The 17,806-nt window shown below is 36.7% G+C and overlaps 1 protein-coding gene across 1 annotated transcript in view; it reads right to left on the reverse strand.

Moving 5' to 3' along the window:
- ABCB5 (ATP binding cassette subfamily B member 5) overlaps positions 1-17,806 on the reverse strand; it is a 119,142-nt gene that overhangs the window by 13,449 nt on the left and 87,887 nt on the right. The window contains exons 20-23 of the mRNA XM_046020966.1: positions 16,857-17,060; positions 13,463-13,563; positions 12,439-12,579; positions 2,215-2,371 (exon numbers count right to left, since the gene is read on the reverse strand). Of these exons, the coding sequence (XP_045876922.1) occupies positions 2,215-2,371; positions 12,439-12,579; positions 13,463-13,563; positions 16,857-17,060 (603 nt within the window). The remainder of the gene's footprint in view (positions 1-2,214; positions 2,372-12,438; positions 12,580-13,462; positions 13,564-16,856; positions 17,061-17,806) is intronic.

Below are 17,806 nucleotides of genomic sequence, written 5' to 3' on the forward strand. Positions count from 1 at the left end.
ATTTTAAATAGTCAGGTTTAATAGTCACACTCAGCCTATTCTGAACCCAGCATACAGGCAGAAGGCAGGGGTAGGTGGAGGACAAGAGCATCAAAAAATGTTTGATAATGATACTCTGTTGTCAAAAGAAAGAAAATGTTAGGATATATGCCAAAATGTTGTGTGCTACAGTAGCTTATTTTTAGCTTTTTCAGTGCTTTCTGCTTTTCCCCAAAATGAGTATTATTTATGCATAAATGTCTAACAAAATCAACCTGGAAACTATAGTGCATTACTTTTGTATATGCTCTGTGCCTTTGGAAAAGGCATAGAGAGATTTTACACTAGTAGACTTTAATACATTTTAAAATTTATTCTTACTATTTTAAACATTTTCTTAAAAGATTATTTATTTGAGAGAGAGAAAGAGAGCACGAGCAGAGGGAGGGGGGAGAGGGAGAAGGAGAAAAAGACCCACCGCTGAGCAGGGAGCCTGACTTGGGGCTCAATCCCAAGAGCCCAAGGTCACAACCTGAGCCGAAGGCAGACACTTAACTAAGCCACACAGGCACCCTTATTTTAAACACTTATTATGGAAAATTTCAACCATCTACAAAAGTAGGTAGAAAAATGTATTGATTACCTTCATATATTTTGTTTTCCCAGTTTTTAATTTTTAAAAGCACAGGGAGTGATATTTAGAAATATTTGTATATTAAATAAAATGAGTAAATAAATTAATTTTACAGTTTTGATAAGAAACATTTCCAATATTCCATGCCTTGTAATGTAATTCTATGAAGACATTTATCTATGAGATACTCAATCCCTCTACTATAATGCTCTGAAAGAAATGAGTAGCAATGTTATTATAGATCTAAATCCCAAGATTAAAAAAAAAGTTTTCTATGTCCTTTACTTTCTAAAAGACAAATATGAAATCTTATTTTGACTATGATGCATCTTTGAGCATTGTATTTTGAGAATGTCAAGATCTGGGGCACCTGGGTGGCTCAGTGGGTTAAGCCACTGCCTTCAGCTCAGTTCATGATCCCAGGGTCCTGGGATCAAGCCCCATATCGGGCTCTCTGCTTGGCAGGGAGCTTGCTTCCCTTCCTCTCTCTCTGCCTGCCTCTCTGCCTACTTGTGATCTCTGTCTGTCAAATCAATAAATAAAATCTTTAGGAAAAAAAAAAAAAGAGAGATAATGTCAAGATCTTTTCAAAATCTGTAACTAAGGGCTGGCATTCTTTTTAATAATTAGTAGCTTTAGAGATAATGTACTATTTTAGCTACCATACATATAAATCTACTGTTAAAATTTTAACAGGAAAATTATTTATTTATTATTTTCAAAGATTTTATTTATTTATTTGACACAGAGAGAGAGAGAGATCACAAGTAGACAGAGAGGCAGGTAGAGAGAGGAGGGAAGCAGGCTCCCTGCAGAACAGAGAGCCCGACAAGGGGCTCGATCCCAGGACCCTGAGATTATGACGTTAAGCCGAAGAGGCTTAACCCACTCAGCCACCCAGGCGCCCCAAGAGGAAAATAATTTTAAATGAAAAATTTCTTTTAAGTATATACCTAATGGCTATTCTTACTTTTAAATTTAAACTGTCTAGAAAAGTCTTAAAATTGGATATATATTTAATGCATAAGATACTATTAAGAGGCTTGTTTTGAAATTATATAATCTCACTATTATTTCTCTTTTAATATTCATGGTCTTTTAGAGTTAGTGGTTAAATATGTGTGTCTATGTATGTGTGAATTTAATAAATATAGTTCCTCTTTTCCCCCTCTTCTGATTGCAGATATATTTTCCATAAAATATGGTGTCTGAAACAGCAGGCATTATTCATTTGTATAAATTATCAGAGGAAAAAAAAGAATGAATGCCAATGCAAATCCTCATCCAAGACTAAAGTTTCGGCTGTCTAAATAAAATTAAATATATAAATAAATTCTTTGTTCAAGAACATTCTTAAGGCATCAGGTGAATAAACTAGAAGTATATTTTTTAATATAAAATATGTGTATGTTTTAGTAGCAGAGGTGAAAAGACCCCTTTCTCCCTTTGTAGCCATAACAGTTATTTTATACAAGCTTTTAATTCTTTAGAGCACTATCTTTTGCAAAGTTATCAAATAATGCCTTCATTTAAGTCTCTGTATAAGAGTATTCATATGTATAATTAATAATGTAGACATTTAAAATCATACTTGTGCTTACTGGTTTTTTCCCTTCTTGACTATAGCTGTCTATAGTTGGTTTCTTTTCCAGCAAAGCAAACAGATGTGCAGCCCCAGATTTGGCTCTTGAATATTCAGGTGCCAAAACAAGTGTTTCTCCAATGGCCATAGCTCCATATGCAATTGCAGTAAAAATTCTATCAAAAGATAAAGCATTTGAATCTTAGGTTCATTTCCAAACAATAGAACTCTAAAAAAGTAAAGGAAAAAGCAGGCCCAGGAATATAAATAAACTTTCGGTCTAGACAACACCACTAATGTTGAAGTCCCAACAATGATATCTCTTTGTTTGTTTGTAATTAATTAATTAATTATAGAAAGAGAGAGAGAGGGAGAGAAAGAGAGAGAGAATGTGCGCAAGCAAGGGAAGGGTCACAGGGAGAAAGAGAGGGAGAGAAATCTCAAGCTGATTCCCCAGTGAGTGCAGCATCTGACCTGGGGCTCAATGCCATGACCCTGAAATCATGACTGGAACCAAAACGAAGTGTTGGATACTTAACTGAGGCACCCAGGTGCCCCAGTGATACCTCTTTTATAATTTTCTACCACACAGTGATCATCCCTAGCATTGTATACCAAAATAACCTTTGGAGCTCAGGTAATCTTAAAAGTTCCTCTTCCACTTAGAGACAAAGATCAAAGGCCCTAAACTAGTGAATATAAAACTTCTTAGCCACCTTGATATAAGGCTCACTTGCTTGGAGATTTGGCAGAGAATTCAATGACCATGGGAAGGGTGAGTCTCTAGTAGTAAGATCTGAATTTACACAGGAAATATGAGTAGGTATTTCCCCTGCCCCTCTCTCTTTTTTGCATATAATGTAATTAGAACAGACAACTGATGCCAGATGATTGTTTTTTGTTTTTTGTTTTTTTTTTTTTTTTTAAAGATTTTATTTATTTATTTGACAGAGAGATCACAAGTAGACAGAGAGGCAGGCAGAGAGAGAGGGGAAAGCAGGCTCCCTGCCGAGCAGAGAGCCTGATGCGGGACTCGATCCCAGGACCCTGAGATCATGACCTGGGCCGTAAGCAGCGTCTTAACCCACTGAGCCACCCAGGTGCCCCGCCAGATGATTGTTTATGTGCCTGAAGTGCTACATCATTTAAAGAGAGAGCAAAGCATGGAGATTATATTTTGTTAAGGTCCTCGAAACAAAATCTGACTAAAATACACCTTAACAAGCCTGGAAGAAGAGCTTTGATCTTTTAGGTTTGCTATACAGATTATGATCTCACTTCCAAAACATGTTGTAATTCTAAAATAGTAAGTATGCAAATGATGTCCGAAAGCATACAGAATATGCACAAATATGTGGCATATTATGTGGCCATGGTCAAATATTTTTCTCTCATTTTCATTTTAGCCATGGAATTTTTTAATAGAGTAAAATATAATGTATCTCCATAGCAGAACTAAAAGTATAATTCAGCTAAGCCTGGACAAGTTCCAGTGGCAATATTTGTTTATTATTGAAGTATAGATGACATGCAATATTATATTAGTTTTAGGGATATAGCATAGTGATTCAACATTTTTTATACATTATAAAATAATCACCACAGTAAGTCTAGTTCCATCTGTCACCATATAAAGATACTATAATATTACTGGACTAAATTCCCTGTGCTGTACTTTATATCCCCATGGCTTACTTACTTTATAACCAGAAGTTTGTATCTCATAGTCCTCTTCACCTATTTTGCCTATCCCCTTACCCCTTTCTCCTTACTGACCAGTAAAAGGCTATCACAGAACCCAGTTGTTTGTTTGCCATGCTGGATCACAGCAAGGTAAACATGTTCTGGTCTCCTTGTGAGTTTCTCTGGAGATGGAACCTACCAATGGGTGGATGTTGATGCAATCTCTTCAGAGACCTAAACCTCAGATCCTGAATTGTTGTCTTTTCAAAGGTCAAGCACAGTATAAAATATAAAAACCAGTTTACTTGGATGGCTGATGCTTTTTGTAGCCATTAGTTCTGTGATATCAAGACATTTTTAGTACTAATGTTTATGGAAATAGTTTAAAGCCCAAAATGCTGTTCCAAATACTCAACATCCATAATATTCTAAAATATTAGAAGTGATTATTGAGTTTAGTAACACATCAGAGGTTTTTTTTTCCTTGAATGCAAGGAAAACTCTAATTGAATTAGACTTAAGCCTCAGTCTGATCCAAGAGTCAGCAAGTGAGATGGGAAGATCATTGGATTATGAGTCTGGAGACCTGAATTCTGCTCTCACAAGGATAGAGGCTTCTCAGAACAACAGAAAAAATACCTTCCTCCTCTGATTTCAGACATGCCAATATATCTACCTGTCCTAAATTTCCACCACAAAATTCATTTTGAATATTAAGGATAAATATACAGAGGACAATGTCTTTGTTAGGTCCCTCTCTTTTTAAAATAAGAGATTTTATTTATTTATTTATTTCAGAGAGAGATAGAGAGAGAGAGATAGCAGGGGGAGGAGAAGAGGGAGAGGGAGAGAGAGAATCCAAGCCTACTCTGTGCACAACCTGGAGCCCAATGTAGACCTCGATCTCAGGACCCTGAGATCATGTCCTAAGCCGAAATCAGGAGTTGGATGCTCACCCAACTGAGCCACCTGGGTGTCCCTGTTAAAATGTCCTTCTCTTAAAATGGAAGTTTACTGAGAAGGGGAGAAGGGCCTTCCATGCAGAACTTGTATCTGTGAGAGATAAATGACTTTAAGGATGCACATTAGAGGAAGGAAAGTTTCAGTAGAGGAGAGAATTAGCTAAAAGCTCAGTGCTGTCTTTATTGTGTATGTGTTGAGGGGAGGGTAAATACAAAGGGGGGTTGATATTAATGAGGATTATACCGAGGAACCTAATTTTGTGGTAAGGGAACTATCTGGGGATTGAGTCAGGGACATTAATCTCTTATATATATATTTTTTTTTTCCCAGGTGGGTTCTGTATAAACATAGGCTGATACTGGTCTGCTACAGAATGTGCCCTAGCTGCTTCTGGCCCAATTACCTAGAATGAACTGAACTGCAGTTAAACTTTACTCAAAACCTATTTATTGCACAACAAATAGTACTGCAACTTTGTGGGTTGGCCAGGGTTGAGGGAGAATATTGAGCAGGAAGAGGTCTGGAAAGGATTTTCAGGTGCTGGGCTTTGATCTCCTTAGTTTTATGGGTTCTCTGTAGGTTCATGGGGCCATTGTCATTGGATCCTCACTACAATAATTCTTTCAAGCATGTCCAAGCAATGGGGGAAAATCCTCTTGTCCATCACTGCTGCTGAAATCAAACTGGAATTTTACAAATACTCTTTGTTTAGGAACAACACAAAAAAGTACAGAAATGAATGATATTAATTTTAACACAACTGATCCAAATAGGAATAGCCTGTATAGTTATTGGTTCATGTCTATTTGTCTCCCCTTAATCTTGCTTTCATACTCAGTTTGTATACCTTTGGTGACTTACTCTAAGAGTAAGTATACTGGGGGGTTCAGAGCTCTGAAGCCAGACCACTGGGACTACATCCAAACTCCACTGTTTATTTACTAGCTGTGTGACCTTGGGCATGTTCTGTGCTTCTGTTTCCTTACTGGCAAACAGGAGATAAATAGGACTATCTATATCTTACAGACTATTGTGAGAATTAAATATATTAATAATATAAAGTGCTCAGTACAGTGCTCAACAAATGTTTAAGTTATTATTATTACTCTTATGGAACTGAAAGTTAATGAGACACTTTCTGTTGGCAAATAAGCTCTCACACTTCTATGGAGATACATCAGCACACCAGGTCAGATCCCAACTTCTGAAGCCCACACTCAATAAGCTTCTTCTTTTTGACTAGAAAGCAGAGTATTTTTCTTCATAGAGGTGGCCATTATAACTGTACCCATACTCATACTCTTTTTCCCTAACATCCATAGAACACTCCAAAGATTCTTTTCTTCCCACCCTAAATCCTTTCCTCAACACATGGAAGAGAGAAAATACACAACCTTTATTTATTTGGTACTTTGGGCTTTAGAGAATGTTTTCATATATATGAAACCACTTGATCATCTAGGAGATAAGTAAGGCAGGAACTCTTATCCCTTCTTAACACAGCTTAGGGAAATTAAGCGTTTGTTCAGGATCACACAGTTATAAACCTGTAGGACTGGGACCTGAACCTGCTTATTCACTGTACTTTCCTTACATGGTGTTCTTTCCAGTGGAAAGCTGGCCTGGACAATCTCCCCCTGCATGTTGGGGCTTGTTACCACTTTGTTTCCCATTTTAGAATCTTCATAGAGCCCTAGATAATCAAATCCACCTTGATTTTTCTCCTTTAGATCCCGTCAGTGGTTGACCATTCTATCTATTTTCCTTATCTTGTCTCTTCTCTTCTGGATAATCCTTGAGGTGGAGCTGGGCACAAATTGGGTGGCTGCCATGGCAGTGAACACTGAAAGAAGACTTTCCTGTTTTCCTTGTTTGGGCTAGTTAAGGCTTCTCACCTGATTATAATGATGACATGCACAGTTCTTTCATGGCTGCTTGGCCTACCAGAGCAAAAGATGGTGGTGGAGGCCTAGCTTGTCCCCTTCTATCCCTTAGTACTTCAAGGCATCAACCAACTATTAATATTCATTGAAAACCCACTTATGTTGAATATTATATGGCCAATAACCACATTTAATATTCAAAGTCCAAAGGATTTCTTGTCAAGAAATTTATTTGGATTTTTGGAGGACTAGGCCACGACACATGAAATGCATGGTGCTATTTCTCAGCAAGTTTTCATTATTACTGTACTGAGGGCTGCTGTGCCTGATTATTTCTTACCTATCTGCTTCCTGCTAATGTATATAGCAAAGAAGGAAGAAACAGATAGAGGGAAGTTCTGAAGTGGAGGTATGGAAAGTTGCAAAAACCTCTGCTTGGACGCTAGTGGTTTCTGACCTGGATTGCAAAAGCCAAGTCAGCTAGAAAGTAACCTAAAGGTGCTGATGGAAAATCAGACAGGAGAAAATAAACTTATTTTGTATTTTTCAAAATCTGTACATTTATAGTATACATTGAAAGTGTTGCCAGGGCTAACAGAGGCAGAGGGGGAGAATTTTACTACACACAGGTGTGTGAAAACCTAAAAGAAGAGATTTTCAGGGCGCCTGGGTGGCTCAGTGGGTTAAAGCCTCTGCCTTTGGCTCAGGTCATGATCCCAGAGTCCTGGGATCGAGCCCCGTAACAGGCTCTCTGCTCAGCAGGGAGCCTGCTTCCCCCCTCTCTCTGCCTGCCTCCCTGCCTACTTGTGATCTCTCTCTGTCAAATAAATAAATAAATAAAATCTTAAAAAAAAAAAAAAAAGATTTTCTAAATGCCTACCCAGTGCAGCAAGCCAGCAGAATGAAAATGTTATCACCTTTCTGAAATGCTTTATCTCAGAGAAACTCCTATAATAACAGAGATGGATGAAGACAGCTTCTACCAATATATGTTGCCTTTTTTTTTTTTAAGAGGAAAAAAGCTAAGACTGATAGTAGCCTTGCTGATAAACTAATATTATGAGCACATCAAAGGATTCTGCTGTTAAAATTGTGCATTTTCCTTTTCCAAAGCACACTGTCATTTCTGACAGAGACAGCTTACCCATTCCTGTAGCTATGAATCACGAAAATACATTCACATTTTTTGGCTGAATAAAACACCTTTATTTTTTAAACAATAAATTAAAATATGACTTTGCCAATTTTTATATAATTCTGGGAAAGTTTCTGGTAGTGGCCAAAAGAAAACCCTAAGGTTTCAAGTGGGTATGGAGAGCAGCCTGGCATTTAATTCCTATGCTCATATTTCTTGAAGTGTGATCCTCAGATTCTATGTCTCAGAATAATCTGGATGTTTGTTAAAATGTAGATTCCTGGCCCTATATCAAATCTACAAATCTCCGGGTTAAGTTTGTGAGGTGAGACCTGGGTATTTGCACTTTTAACCAGCTCTTTGATTGTTGAATTGGGAAACCACTGATTAGAGAACAGCACAAAGTTCTTTTTACCTAGAGAGGGTTCTAATACAAGGAAGTTTTCTTTGTAAATGTCTTCCATTCGGTTAGTTGATTAGATAGAAAGCTGTCTGTCACCCTAAATTCTGGAAGGCACTGAGTCTACTAGGCCAGGTATTATTGAGTGTGTCTAAAGGACAAATATAACATATCCATGGTAGTTGGAGACTACAGTGAGCCTCTAGCTCAGACAGCTCCCTATTTCTTCCTTTCCTCAGAGTACTGGGAAATACCAATGTGATATTGTTCATTAACCATTTAACCATTGCTCTTATATTTATTAATAGTCCTACATATGTTTTGACAGCTAAAATGCTTATGTCTTCAGAAATGACTCTTTCTAATGAATTTAATGAAAAGAGATTCAGGAAGTATGGCAGGTTAGTAGGAGGAGTTTTTGTATTGGGGCCTTTTGATTCCCCTATATTTTAGGGTCATAAAATAACATTAGGCAAGTTACTTGTTTCATTTATGTTACGACGATTCTTAACATAAATGAATCAGCCCAGCTCTGATGTTGGAAAACTAAGAAAGAATTGAAAAAAAAAAGAATTTACAGAAGGTCTATGAATGTTTTCTATAGAATAAATAATAATAGTCATAATAACAATAATAATAATAAAAAAGTCTGCTAACAAAGTGTCTAGTATCTTGAATTGTGACTGTGGGCAAGTTAGGTAACTTGAGTCTCAAATTTTTTTTATTTTTGTTTTTAAGTTTTTATTTAAGTAATCTCTACACCCAGCATGGTGCTTGAACTCATGATCCTAAGATCAAGAGTTGCATGCTCTTCCTTTTTTTATTTAAAGGTGAAATTAATTTTTAAAAAAAAATTTTATTTATTTATTTGACAGAGAGATCACAAGTAGGCAGAGAGGTAGGTGGCGGGGCGGGGGAAGCAGGCCCCCCCTGAGCATAGAGCCCGACACGGGGTTTGATCCCAGGACCCTGATACCATGACCTGAGCCAAAGGCAGGGTCTTTAACTCACTGAACTACCCAGGTGCCCCAAGAATTGCATGCTCTTCTGACTGAGCCAGCCAGGCGCCCTTAATTTTGAGTCTTAATTTTCCTCATCTGTAAACTGGGAATCTTAACAGCACAAAGCAGTTGAGAGGATTAAGCAGGTAATACATGACAAATCCCTAATAATGAGTAAGGACTCAATTCAGGTTTGCTTTTATAGTGATTATTGTATGAAACAGAATGATGTCAACTGTAAGCATTATTGTAATTAGCATGATTTTGAGGAAAAATAGGAGCCAGTCAAGGAAACAGAGGAGGAAGAGCCAATAAAAGCCTAGAAAAGAAAATGTTTCAGGAAGAAGAGTATCAAATGCTGCTTAGAGGTCAAATTAGGGAGACAGGAGAATGAACAGTGGATGACTGGGTGGGTGAGATGGAGGACAGTGGTGACTCTGATAACAAGTGGCATGGTGGGAACCAAAGCTTGACTGGAATGAATTTAGCAGAGACTGTGGAGATGAGAAGGTGTAGAGAATAAAAATAGGCAACTCTAGAATTTGTTTTGCTGCAAAGGAAAGCAGAGAGTCACTGGAAATAGGTAGAAGGGGACTTAGAGTCATGGCAGAGATTTCTTCTTAAGACAGATGATTATACAGCAAAGAAACAGTAGTGACAGAAAAACTAGTGTAAAGAGATGATTGCTGGAAATTGCTGGAACTCATCAAAAACTCATCTTCCACAAAGATGGCAAGCATGATAGACCATGTGGTAGCCTGGTGAGTTTGATTATGGAAAGATGAGGTGATTCATTCTCTCCCCTTTGCACCACCCCGGCCTTTTTTTTTTTTTTTTTTTTTTTTTTTTTTGGAGAGGGAGAGAGTGGGGAGGGGGCAGAGGAAGAGGGAATCTTAAGCAGACTCCAGCTCAGCCTGGAACCCAATGCAGGGCTTGATCTCAAGATCCTGAGATCATGATCTGAGCTGAAATCAAGATATGGATGCTTAATGAAATAAGCCACTCAGGCGTGCCAAGGTGGTTCTCTCTTAACTGCTTTGTTAAACTACCTTCAGGTAGACCCATTAGAAATTAATTTGGTTTATAACAGGATTTTTTTATGTATTTAATTTGATTTGTTTTTTAAAGATTATTTATTTGAGAGTGAGAGAGACTGAGAGCATGGCCGAATGGAGTAGGAGGCAGAGAGAGAGGCTCTCCAAGCAGACTCTTGCTTAGTGCAGAGTCCCTCATGATGCGGGGTTCCATCTCATGAGCCATGAGATCAGGACCTGAGCTGAAACCAAGTCAGATGTTTAACTGACTGAGCCACTCAGGCGCCCCATAAAGGTTTTTAAATACGGTGAGAACTTATAAAATCATTAGACATCCTACATTAGTATAAATATATTTAATTGGCTAGCCTTCAACTAATACTAAAGACTAGTAACCCTGAAGAAATGAGACCCTAGAGATTTAAAGATGGCTGCAGAAAGTTCAGAGCAAGATGAGGAAAATATGTTCTGAGTCAAACATTTGGCTTGCAAACAAACTTTTGGATTACAATCAACTTTTAAGCTTGTGATTGCCTGTATCACATTAGAACCAAGGGAAAAACTTGCTAATTTTAGTGCAGGCTGGTGAGCTGAATAAATTACTAGAAGTGATTCTACATTTGGCTTCTTGTTAATCTAAGTAGATTAGTTCGTGTAATCAGAATGAAGCTCAGTACTACATGTCTTACTGTGGTTTATGTATTCATACAGGCAATACTGCACAATGTGTTAAGGTGTAGGAAAACATAGAACAAGGAGCCTACAATTTCTGTTGAAATTTCAAATACAGATATTCCATTTTAAAAGGAAATATGCTTCTAGGAAACTGCTAAGTCAGATAAGACTCAGGAATACTGAGTTGGTAAACTGTGGGCTATTTTCTTCTGAGTGCCTAGCAAAAAAAACTTCCCCCAGGAAGTTAATATTTGATAAATAAATAAATAAATAAATAATCACATGAATAGAAGCCAAAAATTATTGCAAGTTATTCTGAAATTAATTGGCTTCAAATGACTTTTTTTTTTTTTTTAAATATTTTATGTATTTCTCTCAGAGAGAGTGAGTTAGCACAAGTGGGGAAGAGGGGCAGAAGGAGAAGTAGATGTAGACTCCCTGCTGAACAGAAAGCCCAACGTGGGGCTCTTTCCCAGGATCCAGGATCATGACCTGAGCCAAAGACAGATATTCAACTGACTGAGCCATCCAGGTGTCCAGGCTTCAAATGACTTTTTGTCATTTCCTCAAATTGAATATATCTTCAAAGTACAACTGTGTGCCATCCCTGAGGAATTCAAAAGAATGTGCCTGAGTCTTGGGAGGCAAACCCCAAAGGCAAATTCCCAATTTATTTTGCCAAATGACAGCATGTTTGGAATAGGTGTAATCTCCCAAGTCAGTATTCTGAAGAGGCTGCTCCTTACTTTGATGTGTATGTTTTGGTGGGCTTGTAAAAAAAACATAGCATTACTTCTGGAGTCAAATACTGTACAGATTTCTCTAGCTCTAAATATTTAGCAGTGACATTTATGATACAGATTAGCAATGTTCGGTCATCTTAGAAGTTCAGATTTCACACTCAAAATTAATTTTTCTAATTTCAGAAGTTGAAGTTAGGTGTTCCTAGAAAGTAAAGCAACTTTCTACTATGCTCAAACAAATGCCTTGAGAAGAATCAGCCTCTTTGGGATGCCATGACCAATTCCAAATGTGACTTTTCTAAAGGGAAGTACTCATTTGTATGTGTTTTTTTCTGGAGCAATTTGCTTAGCAAAGAACTCAGCAAATGTATAGTCTTATTTGATAATGCCATCTCCCCCTGGGAGTTCCATAAAGTCTTACAAATTCTTAAATGAATGGATGACAATAAGGCATATTCTACCCCTACATTCCCACATTCTAGTAAACTGAAGTAGGGAGAAATTCATTTGCGAGTTTAACTCGGACTACTGATACTGTATCAGTATCAGTTTACCAGGTAGACGGCACTTAGAGATATTAAATAACAAATAATATTTTAAAACTTTCTCAGCATGTATTTCCCACATTATGTGATTTAAATGATCAATGAAGTATAAAGTAGGCATCTTTCTGGTTAATTTAAGTACATAACCCATTTACAGGATTTAAATACTTGCACAACTTACATGAACATGCCCTCTGGGGTCACTCGTCCAGCTTGAATTAAATAGCCTCCAAATCGAAAACCCACTGCATATGCGAAATATACAAAAGCATGGCTGAATGCATAACAGATTCCAAAGATCTGTGCTTTCTTCAAGGTATTTCTGAAATGCACAAAATTTACTAAGTAATGAGGCACATGGTATAACAAGTTCATTTAAATAAATGTAGCGTAATGAATACAGAAGACTAGATATATTATCATTTAAGGGATATACATTCTTCTAAGAATAAAAGAGAAAGTGAGTGTTTTAAAATGAGAATTATTATAGAAAAAATAGATAATATAATGATTCTCTCTATAGTTCTATACTCTATAGTTCATTGCAACAAAATTGCCTCTATCTACAAATGGACAAGGTCTGTGAATGAACAGCTACTGAAAGAGTTGAAGAGATTTGGTTTTGAAGTATTTAGAAATATTGTCTATTGTTACATTTCACTAGCACAATAAGTAGTGGAAATTAAAGGGTGGTACCAACCACAGGCATGAATGTAAAAGAGTACAAAGCTATCTCTCTGATAAAGTAATGTAAATAGTACCACTAAGTAAATGTGATAAGGAGGACTGGTTTAAAATTAAAAGGAGTGATCACATTTGTCATATATACATTCATCTTAAAATGTGAACCATTTTAGCTATTCCATATAAAGGGTTAAGCAATCTTATTTTCTTTCTTGAATATGTTATATCCTCAATTTGGTTTCAGGAAAATAATAAAAATGTGCATAGTTAGTAGTAGTTCATACTACTAACTATAGTTAGCAGCAACATGGGAGGACTAAAATATTCTACCTGTGCTTGTTCTCAATTGCTTTTTCTAGTCTCTTCTTGATGAAGTCATAGGAGAAATTATGATATACCATTATTAGGAAAGATTCCAGAGCAAATAAATCGGCAGGCAAACCACTGTTGTCATCCAGGAAGACTGCCTTTACAGGGATAGCTAAAGTTAGTTAATAAAGTCAGTATGAATCTACAATCACCTGTGTTGGATCTGAAGTGTCTCCTCATATGCTTGCTCAAAGGCTTTTTCTCTTGTTAATGATACTATTGTCCGAATATTTTCCACGGCTTCAGTTGCTATCTTATAAAATAGGACAGTAAAATAAAGAAATAAAATTAGTAATGGTTAAACTCTGGTTGTGAATTCCAGTCATTTATACTGGGGGCATATTAAGTATAGCATTAAGTCAATAAGTTTCTTAGCTTCTTTTTTTCTTTCCCAAAAACAAAATATGAAAATAACATTTTGGGAAATAGGCTCAAGAAAAATTTATTTTGAAAAAATTTAGTCCACAGATCTAAATTAAGTCCCCTTGGAATCTTCACTGAATTTCTATTTAAACTGGTTCTGTAGGCAGAGAGATCAAACATTAGCATTATATTCACATGTAATTATGCAAAGGAAGTATGAGATAATTCAAGAAGACAGTAGACAGAATCAAATAAATAATTGCACAAAAATACAAATAGCAACCAAAAAACCTCAGGAACACTGCAGTAAAGTAATATGAGTAAGGCTATTAAATGCTACATAAGTTACAGCCATTTCTCATTTTGATGTCTGTGAACTTAAAAAGATATGTAATTTAGGGGCACCTGGGTGGCTCAATGGGTTAAAGCCTCTGCCTTTGGCTCAGATCATGATCCGAGGGTCCTGGGATCGAGCCCCGCGTCAGGCTCTCTGCTTGGCAGGGAGCCTGCTTCCCCATCTCTATCTGCCTGTCTCTCTGCCTACTTGTGATCTCTGTCTGTCAAATAAATAAATAAAATCTTAAAAAAAAGATATTTGATTTAAATATAATTAATGCCTTTCTTTCTTTCTCCCTTCCTTTCTTTCTTTCTCTTTTTCTTTCCTTCCTTCCTTCCTCTTTTCTTTCTTTCTGAAACAGAGAGAGAGAGCATGCAAGAGCAGAGGGAAGGGCAAAGGGAGAGGGAGAGACAGCAGATTCAAGCAGACTCCCTGCTGAGTGTGGAGCCTGACTTGGGCCTCAATCCTGGGACCCTAAGATCATGAGCTGAGCTGAAATCAAGAGTTGGCCACTTAACCAACTGAGCCACCCAGGTGCCCCAATGCTTTTCAATATTTCTATAATTTTTGAAAAGAAGGAATAATTACATGAGAAATGGAGGAGACTTTTGGCTTAGAATAACTTGTTGGACATGAGAACACATGTTGACTTGAAAGAGAAACTTCCTGCTTTCGCATTCTATTTCCATAGTGGCAGAGTAGACTGTGGGATAGAGGAAGACTTAGGTGGTCACCTAGTGTTATTTAAAGACTAACTTGGGTTATAGGAGAGAACCAGATTTCTGGATGGTGTGCAGGGCACCTGGATTCTGCTCTCAATTTTGACCCTGAGTTGTTCTAAATTCTCATTGATTTTAGAGTAAGCTCAGAGTAACCACCATTTGTAACATACACTGTAGTATGTAAGAAAAATGGGTAAAAATGCTGAAACCCTGAGGGAGAAAATGAGCAAAAAATCTTTGTGATCATTTTTCACAATGGAGAAAGGACTAATATCATTATAGAATCTTAGAAAATAGTCCTCTGTAAAAAATCTAAAAACTAATAGTAACTTTAAGTATAAAAAGTAAAAGTTGATTATTTGTCCAAATCTACACATGCAACTGAAGAAGGATCAATATGTTTTATTGGTCCCTATTCTAAGTTTTGGTGTTTGGTAAATAGATTAAAAGATACTGAGAAAGAGACAGATTGTTTGATTACAGTTACTGACTGTATAGTCTGGGGTTATTAAAATAATCTAAAAAGGAAAAATTGAAGGACACATATAAAGGTTAAAGCACATGATATAAAAATTAAGATGAGTAAAATACAATTAATCATAGCCCCATTAATTTGAAGGTTGTGATAATTTGCACCACAGGGAGGGCCAAACAACTTTTCACTGTCTCTGAGGCAAATATATGCTAAACAGTTCAGTCTGTACTGCCCAAGCAGACATTCCAAGGGTCCTTATCTAGTCCAAGGAAGGTGGAAAGGTCCAAGGGTCACACAAACCAGATTTCAGTGAGTCACGTGCTTGGCATTCCAATTCATGTCTAATTGTGATAGTCACTGGATATGGACCAAAACTAGTATTAAAGTCATTTTCAGAATCAGAGGGTGTTCACCCAAGTGATAAAAGTCTTTGAAACTGTATCATGAGAGGAATAGCTTAAAGACCTGTGGATGGATGACTAAGAGAAGACTTGGCATTTACATGATGCAGTTTCCTAAAGGCTGCTATGAGAAGGGGCTTTGGACCTCTACTGAGATGAAAGCCAAGAATGGTAGAATAGAAAGCCCCCAACAAACAGACAAACACACACCAAAACCAAAAACTGCCTACCATCCAAAGGCTATTCAAGGATAGGCAGCCTGAGAAAGTAATGCACTGTTTGCCACTGGAGGAAAAGGTTGGGTAAAAGATGGGACACTTGATAGGGATGTCATACAAGGGATTCCTTTTTTGGATAACTGGTTGGATCAAATGACATTTCTTTCAATTCTTAGATGTTATGAAACTACAATGCTAATTTCCCCTAAACCTCAAATATAATATAATCATTATAAAATAATATAATATAAATAATATATTATATATTATATTATAAAATAATATAAATAATATATTATAAAATAATATAAAATAATAATCATTATAAAATAATATAATGATTATTTTAATAAATATGATTGTTCCTGAGAGACATTTTCCCAGTAATTAAAATGTTCATCTTGATCAGTATAAAGATGGTCCTTGTTTCTAAAATCTTATTTTAGGCACTATCGGTAACAGCAAATTGCCTTATATTCAGTAACTCTTATTTCCTCTACATTTTGAGAAATAAAAATAACTAAAATTGTTTAAGAAAATTTAATTATTCAACAATCAGAGAATGTGGAATCATGATGTTAGGAATTTCTCTCCTGATAATGGCAATATGGCTGGCATTATTGAGTGCATACTATCTTCTAGACACTATTCTAAATGTCTTGCATATAATAATGGTAAGTGTTTTGTGTAATACTTAGAAAAATCTGCAAGTGGTGTTATTATTATTCCCACCTTACAGAGGAAGAAATTGAAGTCCAGAAAGGTTGACACAACTTGCTCATATCACACATTCGTTAGTGATAGAACCTAAAATGTAATTTAGCCAATTTGACTCTAGAGCCTACATTCTAAATCACAAATCTTGTTATACTATAGCCTATTTATACCCCATCCTAAATGAGTCTGGATGCATTTCAATACATATACACCTCTTTACAGGCACCTAAGAAAGGAAGTTAGCATACAGTAAAAATGGGAACTCTTTGTTTTCCTCTTAAAGTGTTATGATGGTAAAAAGTCTTTATTTTACCTTCCCAGCATGCTTAAGTTCTTGCTTATCCTTTTTGGCAAATCCAGTCATAGCTGTCGTTTCAATCATTCCTGTCAGAGCAAGTACTGGAGCAATACTCAAAATCAAGAGTGTCATCTCCCATCCATATATGAAGGAAATGATAACTGACAGTCCCATGCTAGTTGCATTTTGTGTTAAGACACCAACTCTTGAACCTGTTGCCTATAACAAGACATATTTTGGGAAAAAAGTCAACTAATTTTAAATTTACAAGTATTCCTATTAGTTTCTTACAAAACAAGGCAGGCTTTCTTTTTTAGGATTTATACTTACATTTTTACTTTGAACTCGTACTTAGAAATTAAATAATACCCATACTTAAAAAACTGTCCTCTACTAAGAAGTCATTATGCTTTTTCTATCTTATTTATTTTGTAAAAGATTATTTATTTGACGCACAGAGAGTGAGCACAGGCAGGGGGAGTGGCAAAGGGATAAGTAAGCTCCCTGCTGAGCAGGGAGCCCAATGCAATGTGGGGCTGGATCCCAGGACTCTGTGATCATGACCTTAGTTGAAGGCAGACGCTTAATGGACAGAGCCACCCAGGTGCCCTGCTTTGTCTATCTACGTTGGATATTGTTCTTTGACATGTACCTATCATTCTCTGAATATGTTCTTACTTTCTGACACAAAAAGATTCTCCGGGCTCTACTGCTGGACTCTATCATTTCTCTAAGGAGTCCTGGTTCCTTTTGGTGGATAATGTTATTTAAAAGTCAATATATGGTGTTAGTTGTGCTCATTATTAATGGCATATCAGTGGGAAAAACTGGGGAATGTGTGTGTGTGTGTGTGTGTGTGTGTGTGTGTGTGTGTGTGTGCACGCAGATGCAGACACAAACTGAAATCTGTATTTCTCTATTTATATGAATCATGAATTCACTTTGATATCTCCAATTCCAATTTA

This window comes from Meles meles, chromosome 10 (assembly GCF_922984935.1).
Source record: "Meles meles chromosome 10, mMelMel3.1 paternal haplotype, whole genome shotgun sequence".
In the NCBI taxonomy this organism is placed as follows: domain Eukaryota; kingdom Metazoa; phylum Chordata; class Mammalia; order Carnivora; family Mustelidae; genus Meles; species Meles meles.